General features: G+C 37.6%; 1 protein-coding gene across 1 annotated transcript; it reads left to right on the forward strand.

Moving 5' to 3' along the window:
• Positions 1-1,122: 1,122 nt before the first annotated feature.
• On the forward strand, positions 1,123-15,112 carry LOC133305829 (cycloartenol synthase). Its single transcript, XM_061506070.1, has 19 exons — positions 1,123-1,210; positions 1,305-1,505; positions 2,227-2,412; positions 2,623-2,712; positions 2,786-2,980; positions 3,062-3,146; positions 9,089-9,255; positions 10,062-10,250; positions 10,582-10,695; positions 10,932-11,054; positions 11,132-11,254; positions 11,324-11,422; positions 11,988-12,044; positions 12,789-12,835; positions 12,949-13,092; positions 13,290-13,467; positions 14,248-14,328; positions 14,545-14,628; positions 14,760-15,112. The coding sequence occupies exons 2-19, from the start codon at positions 1,308-1,310 to the stop codon at positions 14,871-14,873; spliced, it is 2,274 nt and encodes a 757-aa protein (XP_061362054.1). The 5' UTR covers positions 1,123-1,210; positions 1,305-1,307; the 3' UTR covers positions 14,874-15,112.
• Positions 15,113-16,164: the final 1,052 nt, after the last annotated feature.

Below are 16,164 nucleotides of genomic sequence, written 5' to 3' on the forward strand. Positions count from 1 at the left end.
ACTCTACACGAAGATGTGCCCAAAATTTGTATCCATGAGCAATGTCTTTCAATATATATAATATTATTGTTTCCCCCCGCTTTGACCACGAGTCATGATTTAATATATAATATATAATATATAATATCAATTCATGTCCTCTTTACATATGCATTAAGCTAAGATTGTAATATTTCCATCTAACAATTTTTTATTCTTACGTGAGAATCCACGGAACTTCACTTCTTTTTATAATAATTCTACTTATGTTTGTAAGAATGAAGTTACACGTATTTAGAGTATGTCAGTCACGAGTGAGAGATATTACACCTTTTCTCCCTCTTTCTTTCTCTCTCTCAATATATTTAAAAATCAAAAAACATAATACAAGGATAATGGCAATAAAAATAAGGGTGCATGTCTTGTTATAGCATATTCTATAATTCATATTCCTCAAAAATATATAATTAAAAAATTGTTATAGGAATGAATAATAAATCCCTGTAATATAATTCTTATATTTTCTTAAAAATAAAAATTGAAAAGCTTAACTCGAGGGACAGTGATTCAAATGTCACGCTTTGCCAAAAAAATTATCAGAATGTCACGCGAACAGTAAAATTTTCCAAACTGCCACGTGGCATAATTCGCTACACAGTGTAGTGAATTATGCATACAAGTAATTCACTACATAGTGTAGCGAAATATGTCACGTCAGAATGCACAGAACCAAAAAGTACCATGTGTCAGAATTGTTGTAATTCGCTAGGGTAGCAAATTTCAACAATTTTGACACTTGGCACTTTTTGATTCTGACGTGGCATATTTCGCTACACTGTGTAGCAAATTATGCCGCGTGGCAGTTTGAAAAATTTTACTGTTCGCGTGGCATTCTGATAATTTTTTTGTCAAAACGTGGCAAAATGGTCACCGTCTCTAACCCGGGAGTGGATCGGGTTTTAAAAAAAAGAAAGAAAAGAACCCAAAGCCACGCTGCCACGCAGACTCGTTGTGTGTATATGGCCCAGTCGTCTAGTAGTTTGGTAAGTTTTTGCAAGCTCCGTCCCTTTATGGTAGTTGTTATAAATTAAATGCAGAGACAGATTGATTGTTTCCATTTGCATTCTAAAATCCAGATGCCGTTCCTCCTATCTTGTTGTACTTGAAGAATTCAATCCCATTTCTCTACTCTTTGCAATTCACATTGCATATCAAACAAACAAACAAACAGGTTGGCTACTCTCTGCTCCTACTCATTCTAAATACTCATTTTCATTTGTTTCATTTCTCAATTGCAATTGTTTTTTTTTTTTTTTTTTTGTTAGAAAATGTGGAAGCTCAAGATTGCCGAGGGAGGTAGTCCGTGGCTTCGGACATTGAACAATCATATTGGAAGACAGGTTTGGGAGTTCGATCCTAAGCTTGGATCGCCACAAGATCTCTTGGAGATTGAAACAGCTCGCGAGAATTTCCACAAGAATCGCTTCACCGAGAAACACAGCTCCGATCTACTTATGCGCATTCAGGTCTGTGTTGTGTTCTCTCCCTCTCTCTCGTTCTCTCGCTCGCTGTTATTGCCGTATTTTATTCTGGTTAATTAGAATTCTCAGTTATTTGATTAGATGCATGATTGACATGATGGCAGTGAAAAGAATAAAATATTTTGTAAACCACCATATGATAGGCTGGATACAGTGCATAATATTCAGACTCAGATATGATATAAATCAACTTACTTTTTTTTAGCTATTTCATACTAGTTGATGTGTCTAGTGCTTTAGAGTGTGTGTGTGTGTTAATAATTATAATAATTTAAACTGCCTCTATACCTTTTTTCCCCTTGAATACCCCCTAGATTGGCATAAGTTGTACTCTTTTGCTCATGAAAATCTACCTGCATCTTTTGCAGAAATTTCAGGCATAGATAATTTCTGGTTTTAGTTGCAGCTTCATCCCCTGTTTATTAGTTACCCTTGAAAGAGGTTTATTGATTTTGTAGAAGATTGAAGTTATTACCATGTGCGTGTTCAGACTTATTCTATCTTCAAATGAGGAAAACAGTTCAGAAATGATTTTTAACCTTTAAATGAGTTTATTCTAGTAAAATCATTTTATTGTTATGTTATGCTAAGGGGTGTTATTTGATATTTAGTACTTTACACTCTGGTGTGGAAGTCATATTCTAAGTTTCTTATATCATAAATTTGACCATTTAAGTTCAATAATCTTTCATATAAAACAATGTAGTTTGCAAAAGAGAACCCAATAGATGAAGTCTTACCCAAAGTCAGAGTCAAAGATGTTGAGGATGTGACTGAAGAGACTGTGACAAGAACATTAAGAAGGGCCGTAAGTTTCCACTCAACTCTCCAAAGTCATGATGGACACTGGCCAGGAGATTATGGAGGTCCCATGTTTCTGTTGCCTGGCTTGGTAAGTTATGATTTGAACACTTCATCTTATTTGTGAAACTTGTTCTATGCTATATTAACAATTTATGGGAAATGCTTAGCTTTGACATAACTGCAACCATTGCTTTCTAGAGTTGGGTGTTTTCATTTTGTTTGGTATTTATATTTTCGTATTTACTCCCGACTGATAACCATGAGAGGTCTATACTATTTGGGATATACAATTAAACAGGTAATTACACTGTCTATCACTGGGGCACTGAATGCAGTCTTAACAGAAGAACATAGAAAGGAAATGTGCCGTTATCTCTATAATCATCAGGTTAGAACTTCACACCATCCTTCCCCCTAATCTATGGGCTTCAGTTCTCTTAATCAGTTAATTGTAACTGCAGAACACGGATGGTGGGTGGGGTTTGCATATTGAAGGTCCAAGCACCATGTTTGGCTCTGTCTTGAATTATGTTTCTCTGAGATTGCTTGGTGAGGGACCTAATGATGGACAAGGGCAAATGGAGAAGGGGCGTGACTGGATTCTAGGGCATGGTGGTGCTACTTTCATGACATCGTGGGGGAAGATGTGGCTTTCAGTTAAGATCGTAGCCTTATTTTGATGATTTTAATAGATATGGCATTGTGATATATTTATTTCTAATTTTATTGTGGATCAGGTACTTGGAGTGTATGAATGGTCGGGAAATAATCCCCTCCCCCCTGAGATATGGCTCCTTCCATACATGCTTCCAGTTCATCCAGGTTCTTGCTCTTTATTCTGTTTGAATATGTATTAACTTGTTCAGAGAAAAGACATAAAGTTAGGGAAAATTACAGAAAAAAGGAATCTTTGGTAAAATCATTTCCAGTTTACAAATAACTCGCCACTTAACGGGTTAACAATGTTAAATGAGTTGTTTCTTAGAATAGAAATATTTTTGTCGAGAACACTTGAATATAACACTTGAATATGAAATAATAATGTTGTGTATTGATCTAATTCAGAGAGTTACAATATATAGAGACCCTAATGGGCTTAAGTGAAAGGCCCAGACCTAATACAATCAAAATATTCACAGATAGGAAGTAATCCAATCATATCTAATCATATCTAATATATTCTAACACTCCCCCTCAAGCTGGTGCGTATATATTGTGAGCACTAAGCTTGTTACAAATGTATTCAACCCGAGGACCTCTAAGAGCTTTAGTGAAGACATCCGCTAGTTGATCAGAAGAGTTGACGAAAGCTGTCTTGATTTCTCCTGACTGAATCTTTTCTCGAATGAAGTGACAATCAATCTCTATATGTTTGGTCCTCTCATGAAATACAGGATTAGAGGATATATGTAGCGCAACTTGATTATCACAGATGAGTGTCATGGGTTGTTTCTGTTCACAAAGATGAAGCTCCTGAATCAACTGCTTTAACCAGATTAACTCACAGGTAGTATTTGCCATTGCACGATACTCAACTTCTGCACTATATCGAGCAACAACAGGTTGTTTCTTGCTCTTCCACGAAATTAACTTTCCTCCAAAGAAGACACAATAACCGGAAGTAGAGCGCCTGTCCGAGGGTGATCCTGCCCAATCAGCATCTGAATAACCACAAATTTCTGTATTTCCCTGATCTGAATACAACAAACCTTTTCCTGGTGCTCATTTGATGTATCGGAGGATCCTCAAAGCAGCATCCCAATGTGAATCACAAGGGGATTCAAGGAACTGACTAGCCGTACTAACAGCGAAAGAAATATTTGGCCTAGTCACAGTAAGATAATTGAGCTTCCCAATTAGCCTCCAATAGCGTCCAGGATCAGATAACGGCTCCCCCTGTTCGGGCAATAACTTGACATTAGGATCCATGGGTGTATCAACTGGTTTACTCCCCAACATACCAGTTTCTTCTAGGATATCCAAGGCATACTTCCTTTGACAGATAGAAATGCCCTGTCTAGATTGCGCCACCTCAATTCCCAAGAAGTAACACAGCTTCCCAAGGTCCTTTGTTTGAAATGCACTGAATAAATGCTGTTTTAACTGACGAATTCCGTCTTGATCACTTCCGGTGAGAATGATGTCGTCAACATAGACTAACAAATAGATGCACTTGTCAGGAGATGTAATCCTATAAAATACAGAATGGTCAACTTTACTGCGGATTAAGCCAAACGCCTGAATAGCAGAACTGACTGAACCATGCTCGAGGAGACTGCTTGAGACCATATAAGGATTTTCGAAGACGACACACCTTTCCATACTCCCCCTGAGCAACAAAACCAGGTGGTTGCTCCATGTAAACTGCTTCTTGTAAATCACCATGAAGAAAGGCATTTTTGATGTCAAGTTGAAGGAGTGGCCAGTGACAAACAGCAGCAAGGGCAAGAAATAGGCGGACTGACGCCATCTTAGCGATCGGAGAGAATTTATCGCCATAATCAAGGCCGAATATTTGAGTAAAACCCTTTGCAACTAGGCGTGCCTTGAGGCGATCAATATGGCCATCAGGTCCAACTTTTACAGTAAACACCCAGCGACAACCAACTATAGACTTCTCTGGAGGAGCAGAAATAAGGTCCCAAGTGCCATTGGAATGAAGTGCAGTCATCTCATCAAGCATCGCTTGGCGCCACCCTGGATGGGAAAGTGCTTCACCTGTGGTCTTAGGAATAGAAATAGAAAAAGACTAGAAACAAAGGTGAAATGAGGTGAAGAAAGACCGTCATAGCTCAAAAAGGTATAAAGAGGATAAGGGTTACGAGTAGTACATGTACCTTTTCTTTGAGCAATAGGAAGAGCCTCTGGTGAAGGATCCGGAGGGGAAGAATCAATTGCAGGGGGCAATGAGTCAGCAGGGGTCGAGTCGACAGGAGGCACAGTTTTACGACGCTGATAAGTGAGAAGTGGACGGTCCTCAGGTACTGAAGCAACAGGTTGCTCATCTGGAATAGAAGCACCTGCAGCTAGCAAAGACAAGTCCAGAAAAGGGACAGGAAGAACATGATCAACCTGTGACAACTGAGATGAGATAGAATTAAAGGGTTGTTGATCAAGAAAAGTGACATTAGCGGAAACTAAGTAACGCTTAAGATCGAGAGAATAACAACGATAACCTTTTGAAGACGAGAATAACCAAGAAAAATACATTTAAAAGCTTTGGATGTTAACTTGTCCTTACCAGGGGTGATATCATGAACAAAACAGGTACAACCAAAGACATGTGGGGATAGAGAATAGAGAGGAACATCTGGAAGCAATAAGTTATAAGGAATGTCATTATCAAGCACAGATGAAGGCATACAGTTGATGAGAAAAGAAGAGGCAAGGACTGCATCGACCCAGAAGTGAAGAGGAACATGCATGTGAATAAGAAGAGTCCGTGCAGTCTCAATGAGATGTCTATTCTTACGTTCAGCTACTCCATTTTGTTGTGGAGTGTGAGGACAAGTAGTTTGGTGTAAAGTACCCTGTTTGGCTAAGAAATTAGAAAAGTCTACAGACACATATTCCTTAGCATTATCACTACGTAGAATACGAATAGAGGCACCAAATTGAGTATGAATTTCAGCAGAAATTTTTTGATAAATAGAAAACAACTCAGAATGGTTTTTCATTAAATAAATCCAAGTACAACGAGAGAAATCATCAATAAAGGTAACAAAATACTGAAAACCTAAAATTGACACACTACGACTAGGACCCCAAATATCTGAATGAATAATTGAAAAAGGAGCATCAGCTCGTTTATTGACTCGATTAGCAAAGGAGGAGCGTATGTGCTTTTCTTGCTGACATGACTGACAATCTAAAGTCTGAAGACCGGACAAAAGAGGAACCATCTTCTGTAATTTGGAAAGACTAGGATGCCCGAGGCGACTGTGGATGAGTTGTGGAGATTCTGTGAGAGAACAAGCAACGGAAGAACTCGGCACAACCAGGTAGAACAGACCCTGTGACTCACGGCCCACTCCAATCGTCTTCCCCGTACCCGGGTCCTGCACAGAAACAGAATGATTTGAGAAGGTGATAATAGAGTTAAACGGATATTAAATTGTAAGGGATGTTAGGAATGTAATAGACAGATGTCAAGGTCAATGAGGAGGTTGGACAAATTTGTCCAATTCCATGAACAGGAGTCTTAGTGCCATCAGCAAGGGTAAAAGAGGGTAAATTATCAGAATATGTAAAGGATGAAAAAAGTTCCTTATTACCACAGAGGTGATCAGTAGCACCTGAGTCAAATATCCAAGGGCCAAGTGATGTAGAATGAGAAACACAAGCAATGGGATTACTAGTTTCTGAAGCAGAAGCCTGAGACTGAGGAGAGACCTTCCTGAGAAGGATCTGGAATGCTGCATAGTCTTCGGAGGAGAGAGAGATTGTACCATTTGAAGCAGAATCCGATTGAGCTATATTAGCAGCATGAGAAGGTAGCAAGTGAGGGTACTTTGTGTAGCAACGTTCCTCATAAGGACCAAGTTGCTGACAGTAATGACAACAAGGTCGCTGACCACGTCCGACTGGGCCTCCTGGGCCACGTCCGACTGGGCCTCCTGGGCCACGTTTTCCCAGGCCTCTACCACGACCACGTCCACCTCCAATGTTCCCGGGAAAGTCAGTACGGGAAACTAGAGAAGTAGAATCAACAGCAGAAGACGATGCAGGAGCAGATTTCTTATTCAGATTCAGAAGACGCTGATACGTCATTAATAGATCAGGCTTCCCACTAGTCAAGATAGTATCCCGGACATTATCATATTCTTCGCGGAGGCCAGACAGTGTGGCAACCATAAAGAGGCGTTCCACCTGTTTCCGATATGCAGAAGCATCAGTAGGGTAAGGCAACAAATCCAAATATGCCTGCATCAAAGATCGACTCTTGCCAAAATATGTCTCCATCTGAATGTCGGATGATTTGCTCAGTTCCATAAACTGAGAGATGATGAAATAGAGCTGCTGAACATCATTAGTATAGAGGTTTTTTGCTTCCTCCCACACTTCAGTGCAAGTTTGAAATGAATAGAAGATGTCCAAGACAACTGGATCAATAGATTGCCAGAGGATACTCAGAAGCTGGTTATCAATCTTTTCCCAATCAGACTTTTCCTCCTTAGGGACATCAGTAGACTTAGTCGTGAGGTGGCTCCCATGTCCTTGTCCAAAGAACCAAACTCGAACAGAGGTGGCCCAGTTCTTGTAATTAACAGAACCCTTCAATTTTGAAGAGGTAATGGGCCCAACATTGGTAGAGATGATATTGGGAGAATTTTTGACAGGAGGAGGTGGAGAACTGACCTCCGAATGAAGAGGAGAATCTGCTGCCATAATATGAAATCAGAAAGATATAAACCGAGTAAATAGGAACGAACCTAATCACCGATCAAGAAGAGGTGCGCACAAAAAGTCAGACCCACAGAGAAACAACCACAGATCTAGAAAGAGGAGGAGAAGGCGAGCTTCTATGTCCAAGACCAGCCGGAAAAAGCCGTCGGAATAGTGCACACGCTCCGGCAGAAGGTGGCGCGTGAGGCCCACGTGCAGAGGAGATGGACGGCGCGTGAGAACTCCGATGGTGGCCGGACTGCCACAGAGCTGGTCGCCGGGAGGAGAGGATGCTGATCGCGTACGGTCCGGGCTGAAAACTTGCCGGAAAAGTTCTCCGGCGGCCTGAACAGTGGCGGACGGTGGTTCCGGTGACCGTCAGAGGTGCTGACGCGTCTGGAAATTGCTCAGAAGGGACTTACAGTCCTTGATGGCTTGCCGGAAGGACGCATGGCAACGAAAAGATGACTCCTAAGCAGTGGACTTAGGTTTTAAAGCGAAAACAAGGTTTCTAAGCGGAAGCGAGGGTCCCCAGAACAAAAGAGCTCTAGTACCAACTTGAATATGAAATAATAATGTTGTGTATTGATCTAATTCAGAGAGTTACAATATATAGAGACCCTAATGGGCTTAAGTGAAAGGCCCAGACCTAATACAATCAGAATATTCACAGATAGGAAGTAATCCAATCATATCTAATCATATCTAATATATTCTAACAAGAACTTTGATTTTGTAATTTTTCCGAAATATTTATTATGCTCAACAGAACCTTCCATCCTTTACTGTTGAGTGTTTCTTGTTAAGATTTCTACAAATGGAGAAGTGTTCTGTTCAATAAGAACAGCTTGTTTAGCTTTGTTCAAACAAAATTTTCCACCTAAGTTGAGAAAAATGATTATTTTATGGAACAATGATGGTGGTGGAATCCTGTCAAATTAATCAAGAAAATTGAGTTTGCTGGTGAAGAAATAAATATATTGAATTTGGGTTGAACAAGGTGGCATACTTAAGTTTGTACAAAAGATATTTAATATAAAATTTGTAGTGGAACTTTTGTTTTGTTGTTCAATTTGTCAGGGAACCTTTTGTCATCTAATGTACGATTTTATGTTGTGAGGAAACAAGAAAGCTATTGCTCACATAAGAATATTCATGATTAAGAACATAAACACTATACCCAGATTTTCGAAAGAAGGCATCATCTGTTCATGACTTCATGTGGTATATGCTGTTCTTAAGAAAGACCTGATATTCTTGAATTCTTATAAAATTATTTCGTTATTAAATTTGTTTCATTATTCATCTTAAACATTGTTTGGTGTTTCATTCTTTCTTTACTTAAAACAGAAAATAATTCATATTTTTATGTTTTACAGGAAGGATGTGGTGTCACTGCCGGATGGTCTATCTGCCAATGTCCTACTTATATGGCAAGAGGTTTGTTGGTACGATTACTCCAACAATATTATCTTTGAGAAAAGAGCTTTATACCATACCATATCATGAAGTAGACTGGAATCAGGCTCGCAATTTGTGTGCAAAGGTTAGTGAAGCTGCTAAACTGATCCTATGAAAACAATATATGAGAATTGTTACACTTGAATTTTATCATTTGTGAGGACCCCAATATAATATCCTGCTCCTGCTTATACTAATAATTGCATTAAAAATAGCAGCCAAACTTTGCCCCCTCTCTTTGGCTGCTTTATCTGGTGAAACTATATGTTAGTTTTCCTATTAAATTGATGCTGGAACTTGCCCGAGCATTGGGTACTAATGTTACGCCACCGCTATTGTCACCATCACAATGGCAATCATCATGCCACTATTACTACATTCTACTTCATTTGACACTGCACAAGCAAGTCATTACTAGGATTTCTATTTTATCATAATGCCAATCTTTATCCTTAGCACAAAGTTTGCTCCTTGTGTAACCACAACTATAGCCTGTCATATCTAGTGTCAGGGTCTAACTTTCCAAAAACTTAGGCTATTAAGTGAAAGCATATGATTGATGTTATATCTCTCACACGCCTCTTTATGCAAGAGCCCTTTAGGCTTGAAATTTGGACAATTCACTACTCTACCTTATACTGAAATTGACCTTTTTCTAGGGGAATGGGGGCGGAAATAATCAAATTCTTTACCACTTGGTTATAGGGGCTCATGTGATGGAGTAACTCTTCCAAAAGGCTAAGGTGTTACTGTTAGGTTAAGGCATGTAAATGGTTTTATATCTCTAACAAATAGAACATGGCATTTGGTTTCTCTAACAATGTCAATTATCAATTTATTTGTGCTGGAGTTAAGTAAGGTTACCAGAGGATTACCTTTGTTCTTGTGCAGGAAGACTTGTACTATCCTCATCCATTCCTGCAGGATATTCTCTGGGCAACTTTACACAAGGTCCTTGAGCCTATTTTGATGTGTTGGCCTGGCAAAAAGTTGAGAGACAAGGCTATTAGGACTGCAATCGAGCATATTCATTATGAAGATGAGAATACTCGTTATATTTGCATAGGTCCTGTAAATAAGGTAATTGTTGAGAAGGTGCAGGCCTCTACAGTGTCGCCCCTTCAATTGTTCACTGTTCTTTTACTTTCCACCCTTTGAGTAGCAGTGTGAGAATACTGACATACTGTTGATCTTCTTCTTAACTTACTTCATTGTTGACTAAAATAATTGGTAGTTTTCCTTTGCTCACCTTTTATTTACTTTGCCACAATTTATTTTCACTGTGTTAATTATATTTTTTATGGATGCCTGAGCTTCCCTTCCATGTTCCACGTATATGTTATTTTATGTTTCTAGCCAAACCAGAAAATGCTTAGCAATACTGACTGTTATTCTCTATGTTATTATTCAGGTGTTAAATATGCTTTGTTGTTGGGTGGAAGATCCAAATTCAGAGGCCTTCAAGTTGCATCTTCCAAGGATCCATGATTACCTATGGATTGCTGAAGATGGCATGAAAATGCAGGTCCACATATAAGTCAACTTATTTTCACCTTGCCAGAGTGATCAAATGATGTTTTTCATGCAATTGGACATATTTACATATGATTAGGATTGATATGGACATAATTGTTATCTCTCTATGATGTAATATGTGGAACCAATGTTACAGCAGATTGAACTTTCTTAAGGTTATATTCTAGAGTGTATTAAAAATAAATAAATGTTACAAATATTACATGTAACCAATTTTTGTTGCAGGGCTATAATGGAAGTCAACTATGGGATACTGCATTTGCTGTCCAAGCAATCATTTCAGCAAACCTCGTTGAAGAATATGGTCCAACTCTAAGAAAAGCTCATATGTACATTAAGAATTCACAGGTGATTTTTTACATTTAACATTATAAGTTGCCTGGGTTTGCCCTCTTGATCAGAATATCTTCTTTTTTTCTTGAAAGGTTCCGGAAGATTGTCCAGGTGATCTTGATAAGTGGTATCGTCACATTTCAAAAGGTGCTTGGCCTTTTTCAACTGCGGATCATGGATGGCCGATTTCTGACTGCACAGCTGAAGGACTGAAAGTAATTATTGATGAAAAAAATTACTTGCTTATTTGATTCTTCTATTTTGATTCTTATTTTCTTTTTCAGGCTGTACTATTACTATCCAAAATTGCACCAGATATTGTTGGTGAGCCATTGGATGCAAAGCGATTATATGATGCTGTAAATGTCATTCTCTCATTACAGGTAGCTAGATTCGTCATGATTCAAGCCAGATTATCTGAATAATTCTAGCAAATAAATCATGGTGATCATTTTATGCTATTACTTGTGATTATTGGTTCCTTCCTTACATATGATGTTAATATCAATAAGATGACTAAGTCACTCACTCATCCTTTAAGATCCTTCATGGAATCATCACATAGTATTTTATTGCAAATTGCATTTGATATCAACTGAGCTATTTATCTAGAAGATTAAATATCTCTACCATAGTATGTTTATTTCCAGTTCTCTCTCTCTCTCTCTCTCTCTCTATATATATATATATATATATTATATGTCATAATAAAAATATAATTCTAATTTTTAGTAGCAAAAGTAATTGACTTTAAGTCCAACTTCAGATGATATATTAATTTGATTCTTATGAATGCAAAATAAAGTTTATGTACGTTTTTTTTTTAATAGTCTGTGTTTGACTGTAAAGAGTGTAATCCATGAAGTGTTATTTATAAAGTCAATTCAACCTATTTTTAGAATCAATGGTATTATCCAAAAATGCATTTATTTTTTCTCATCATTGCAGAATGAAGATGGGGGCTTCGCAACATATGAGCTCACACGATCTTATAACTGGTTGGAGGTAGCCTTCTCTCAATATTCGGCCTATTCTCATTAGTTTTTAGTATATCATCTTTGAAATATGAAACACATGATGGCATGTGAGACATGTTTTATCTTCCCATTGGAGGAACTGAATCCATACTTCGTTTTTGTTTTAAGCTTTTAATTTAGAGGCTGCTACGTGTGCTCCCTTAATATGTTATAAAATGTCTTACTTACCTCATAAATAAATTTCAATTATAATTTATCTTCCTTTAATTGCACTAAAAGTTTTACTATAATCTCTGTGTACAATTCAATTAAAAAAGGTAATAACGGTGCACTAGACTCCAACTTGTGAGGGTAGGAGTGAGGTCTATTGTACACAACCTTACTCTTGTATTTTTACAAAGAGGTTGTTTCTCATACTTGAACAAGTGACCTTCCGGTTACAAGGAGCAACCTTATTGCTACGCACCCTCATTTGTGTAGAAACCAATTATCATGAAAATTGGAAATAACCAACCAGGCTACTTGAAAACCATAGAACACAGAACCACAGCTACTTTTTTCCGATTCATGTGTAAGGTTGTCAAGCACAAGTTTTTGGATCTTCTACATGTTGAATCGTTGTTTAGGAACAAACCTTTTCAGGTTTATTAGGACCAACGTTTCGGTTTCAGAACTAGGGCTCAATAGTTGATCCTGAGAATTTGAGAAGTTGTTTTTGAATTAATTTTAAGATACAGATACACAATATTGATAATGCTTTTTCTGTTATCAGATAATCAATCCTGCTGAAACTTTTGGCGACATCGTGATTGATTATCCGTAAGCTATCTAATGCTTGTCCAATATCAGATTTTGTATCCCTCTTCCATTCCATCGACCCCTCCATTTCAAATTTTTATCTTTTTAACTTATCCTTATTCTATGCTCTTTAGTTATGTGGAATGTACCTCAGCAGCAATTCAAGCCTTGACATCATTTAGGAAATTATACCCCGGGCATCGTCGAGAAGAAATAGAATGCTGTATTGAAAAAGCTGCTTCCTTTATTGAAAAAGTACAAGCTTCAGATGGTTCATGGTTTGTTCCTCTCTTTTGCGAAACTGCATTTTTCCATAAACTTTTCTATTGATTTTATATTTAATGTTCAAGATATTTTTGTTTATGTATTCATGCATCTCAAGTTTGATCTTTTCATTTTTCTGTCTGCTTCTATTTCTGCTTCAAATTGAACTTTCTTAGGTTAGTAGCCTCTAACCACTCAAACTGTTAAACAGGTATGGTTCTTGGGGGGTTTGCTTCACATATGGTGTTTGGTTTGGGGTAAAAGGTCTGACTGCTGCTGGAAAGAGTTTCAGTAATTGCTCAAGCATTCGTAAAGCTTGTGAATTTCTGCTGTCTAAGCAGCTCCCTTCAGGTGGCTGGGGAGAGAGTTATCTGTCATGTCAGAACAAGGTCAAGTTTGCTGTTACTAATGTCAATATCAATTTTTTTAATTCTGCTGAATCGATAATAAGCACCTGCTTGTCAGAGTCTTTTCTTACCTGTGCTTTTTTTTTTAAATACCTTGGAACATATATGTGCTCATGGCTTCACGTGCATGCATAAACATGATTACAATGATTAGAAGCATCGGGGTGTAAAAAGAGTGTGCAAAAGTGATATTGGATTTAAATCAAGAAACCACCATGTTTGGACAAGTAATAATAGCAAGAATACCAATCCCTTAAAGAGTCCATTGTTTAAACTTGCCTGGCTTGAGCACTCCCATAGGATGTCAATATCTGCCTAGTTGGCATGGTGCCATCAAATGAAAGGCTTGACATGAAGAAAGTTGCCAACGAGTGACATTTATACCTGTGTAGTTGGATATCTCTGACCTGTCCAAGCACACTATGAAATCAATAGCATCAGGGGATTCAGAATTTTACAATTTGTTTTACTCAATTTTTCTGCATGAGATATAAATTTCATATATTTATTCTAAGAGAGATGGAATCAAGTATGTTAAGAGACTTGTAAAGAAAATATCAAGGGAAAGCATAATTCAAGAAGATAGACAAAATTGGTTCAGGTGATTGCAGGAAATGTACTTTTGTATTTTTATTTTTCTTAATAGATATGTACTTTTGTATTTAGTTTTTAAATTAACCCTGAGTGAGTGTACTTATTACATTTGGCAATCTAAATGCTGAGATGTCTAGAGTCATCTTTCTAGCGTTGTCTCTTGTTCAGGTGTATTCAAATCTGGAAAGCAACAGGTCTCATGTAGTAAACACAGGGTGGGCTATGCTGGCTCTCATAGGTGCTGGACAGGTATAAAGCAAAGTTTTCTAATTTTGTAATGCTGCCAATATATTGATTAGTTTATTATTGCACAAAATCAATTTTTTATTTATTGTAAGACAGTTACTTTTTGCCAGTTTTATTCATTTGCACAAAACCCTTATTCTGCCGAAGAAAGGCAGAATAGAAAAAGTGATGTCCAGATTGGACTTCTTGTCATGTTCTCATTCCTTTTGTAATAATCAGGCTAAGAGAGATCCGACACCACTGCACCGTGCAGCTGTGTGCTTGATAAATTCTCAAATGGAGAACGGTGACTTTCCGCAAGAGGTATTGAAGACCACCATATAACTTGGTTTTTATTCCCTCTTTACATGTGTATAGTCCACGTCATGAAGTGTTTAGATCATCTAAATGCCAAAAATGAATCATTTAAATCATCTTATTTTCTATCAATTCAGGAAATAATGGGAGTCTTCAACAAGAATTGCATGATCACATACGCTGCATACAGGAACATATTCCCCATATGGGCTTTGGGAGAATACCAATATCATGTATTGCAGGCCCGTTAGTCTCGCTTCAGTTAGGGTGTCGTCTGAATAATTTCGACCTTATATCCTTTTCCATGGTTCTGTTCCTTCAAAAGTTTATGACTAATGAGTTTGGCAGTCAGGCAAACAGAAAGCAAGCTCATATGGAGAATGCCTATTAGTTTTTTCTATTATTGCTTCCCCTGCGGCAGAGGAACGAAATATGTATGGAGAAAATTTTTGTGCCATATGGCATTTTGGCTCAAAGGAGAACAATTATGTGTGTTTAGCCATTGATTCATTCATTTACAAATCAATGTCAAAAAAAGAAGTGTGTTCTTTTTAATTATAATTTAACAAAAAAAATAAGTTAAACTTATAATATCCATTAATTTTACAAAGAAACATAAGATATCACAAATATTTATATTAAACTCAATAAAATGGTAATCTTAATTCAATGAATCTAATAGTTGGAACTAAAAATGCAAACTTTGAACCTATTTTTGAGTCTCTGCAATACGTGTTAGAGTGTGAGGGAGTGTCGGACACGACATGTCAGGTTTTTTGAAGTGCTGGTGCATCATAGCCAGTCAAGTGCAGGACTCCCTACGTGGCGCTAAATCTTGTACCTAGGATGTGTGGACTGATATAAGAGTGTGGTGCACCTTTTTCATGTGAGACTTGTTGACGTGGTAGAAAGTAAGGATGTGCAAAATAACCCAAAAAATAGAACCGAATTGAACTGCACTTAAAATAAACGGTATTTAAAAACCAATTCATGAACCGAACCAATTTTTAAAGAATCATTCATGAACTGAACCGGTTTCAGTTTAAGAACCGAACTGTTTTCGAACTGAACCAAATTGATTTTTTTTTACTTTATTTTTTAAATTTTTAAATTTTCTTTTCTTTTCAGAATAGGGTCGACCCAAATCGATTCCAAACCGAACCGAACCGTTTCCAACCGATCCACTTCCAAACTGAACCATTTTTGAATCGAACCGTTTAAACTAATTCGGTTCAGTTTTTCAAAAAATGCGATTTGGTTCGACCCATGAACACCTCTACAGAAAGTCACATATTTGACATGTGCAAGACTGCTCTTATACTGGTTAAATGCGCATTTGACTGCATTAGCTGGGCAATTCTTTTGCCCCATTGCTGTTGTATGGTGCTTTTGCCCCTTTCTCTCTCTGCTTGTCTCTCATCACTATAAATCTATTTATGTATGGTTCAGATGTTTCTTATGGCTATCTTGTCAAGCAGTGTGCTTGGTATAAGTGAAAATGGAAAAGTAAAATATATGATGACTTCAAATTATGTTTAGATT

The sequence above is a fragment of the Gastrolobium bilobum genome, unplaced genomic scaffold (genome assembly GCF_033153095.1).
Source record: "Gastrolobium bilobum isolate Gb01-03AN ecotype WA unplaced genomic scaffold, APGP_CSIRO_Gbil_v1 utg5396, whole genome shotgun sequence".
Classification (NCBI taxonomy): domain Eukaryota; kingdom Viridiplantae; phylum Streptophyta; class Magnoliopsida; order Fabales; family Fabaceae; genus Gastrolobium; species Gastrolobium bilobum.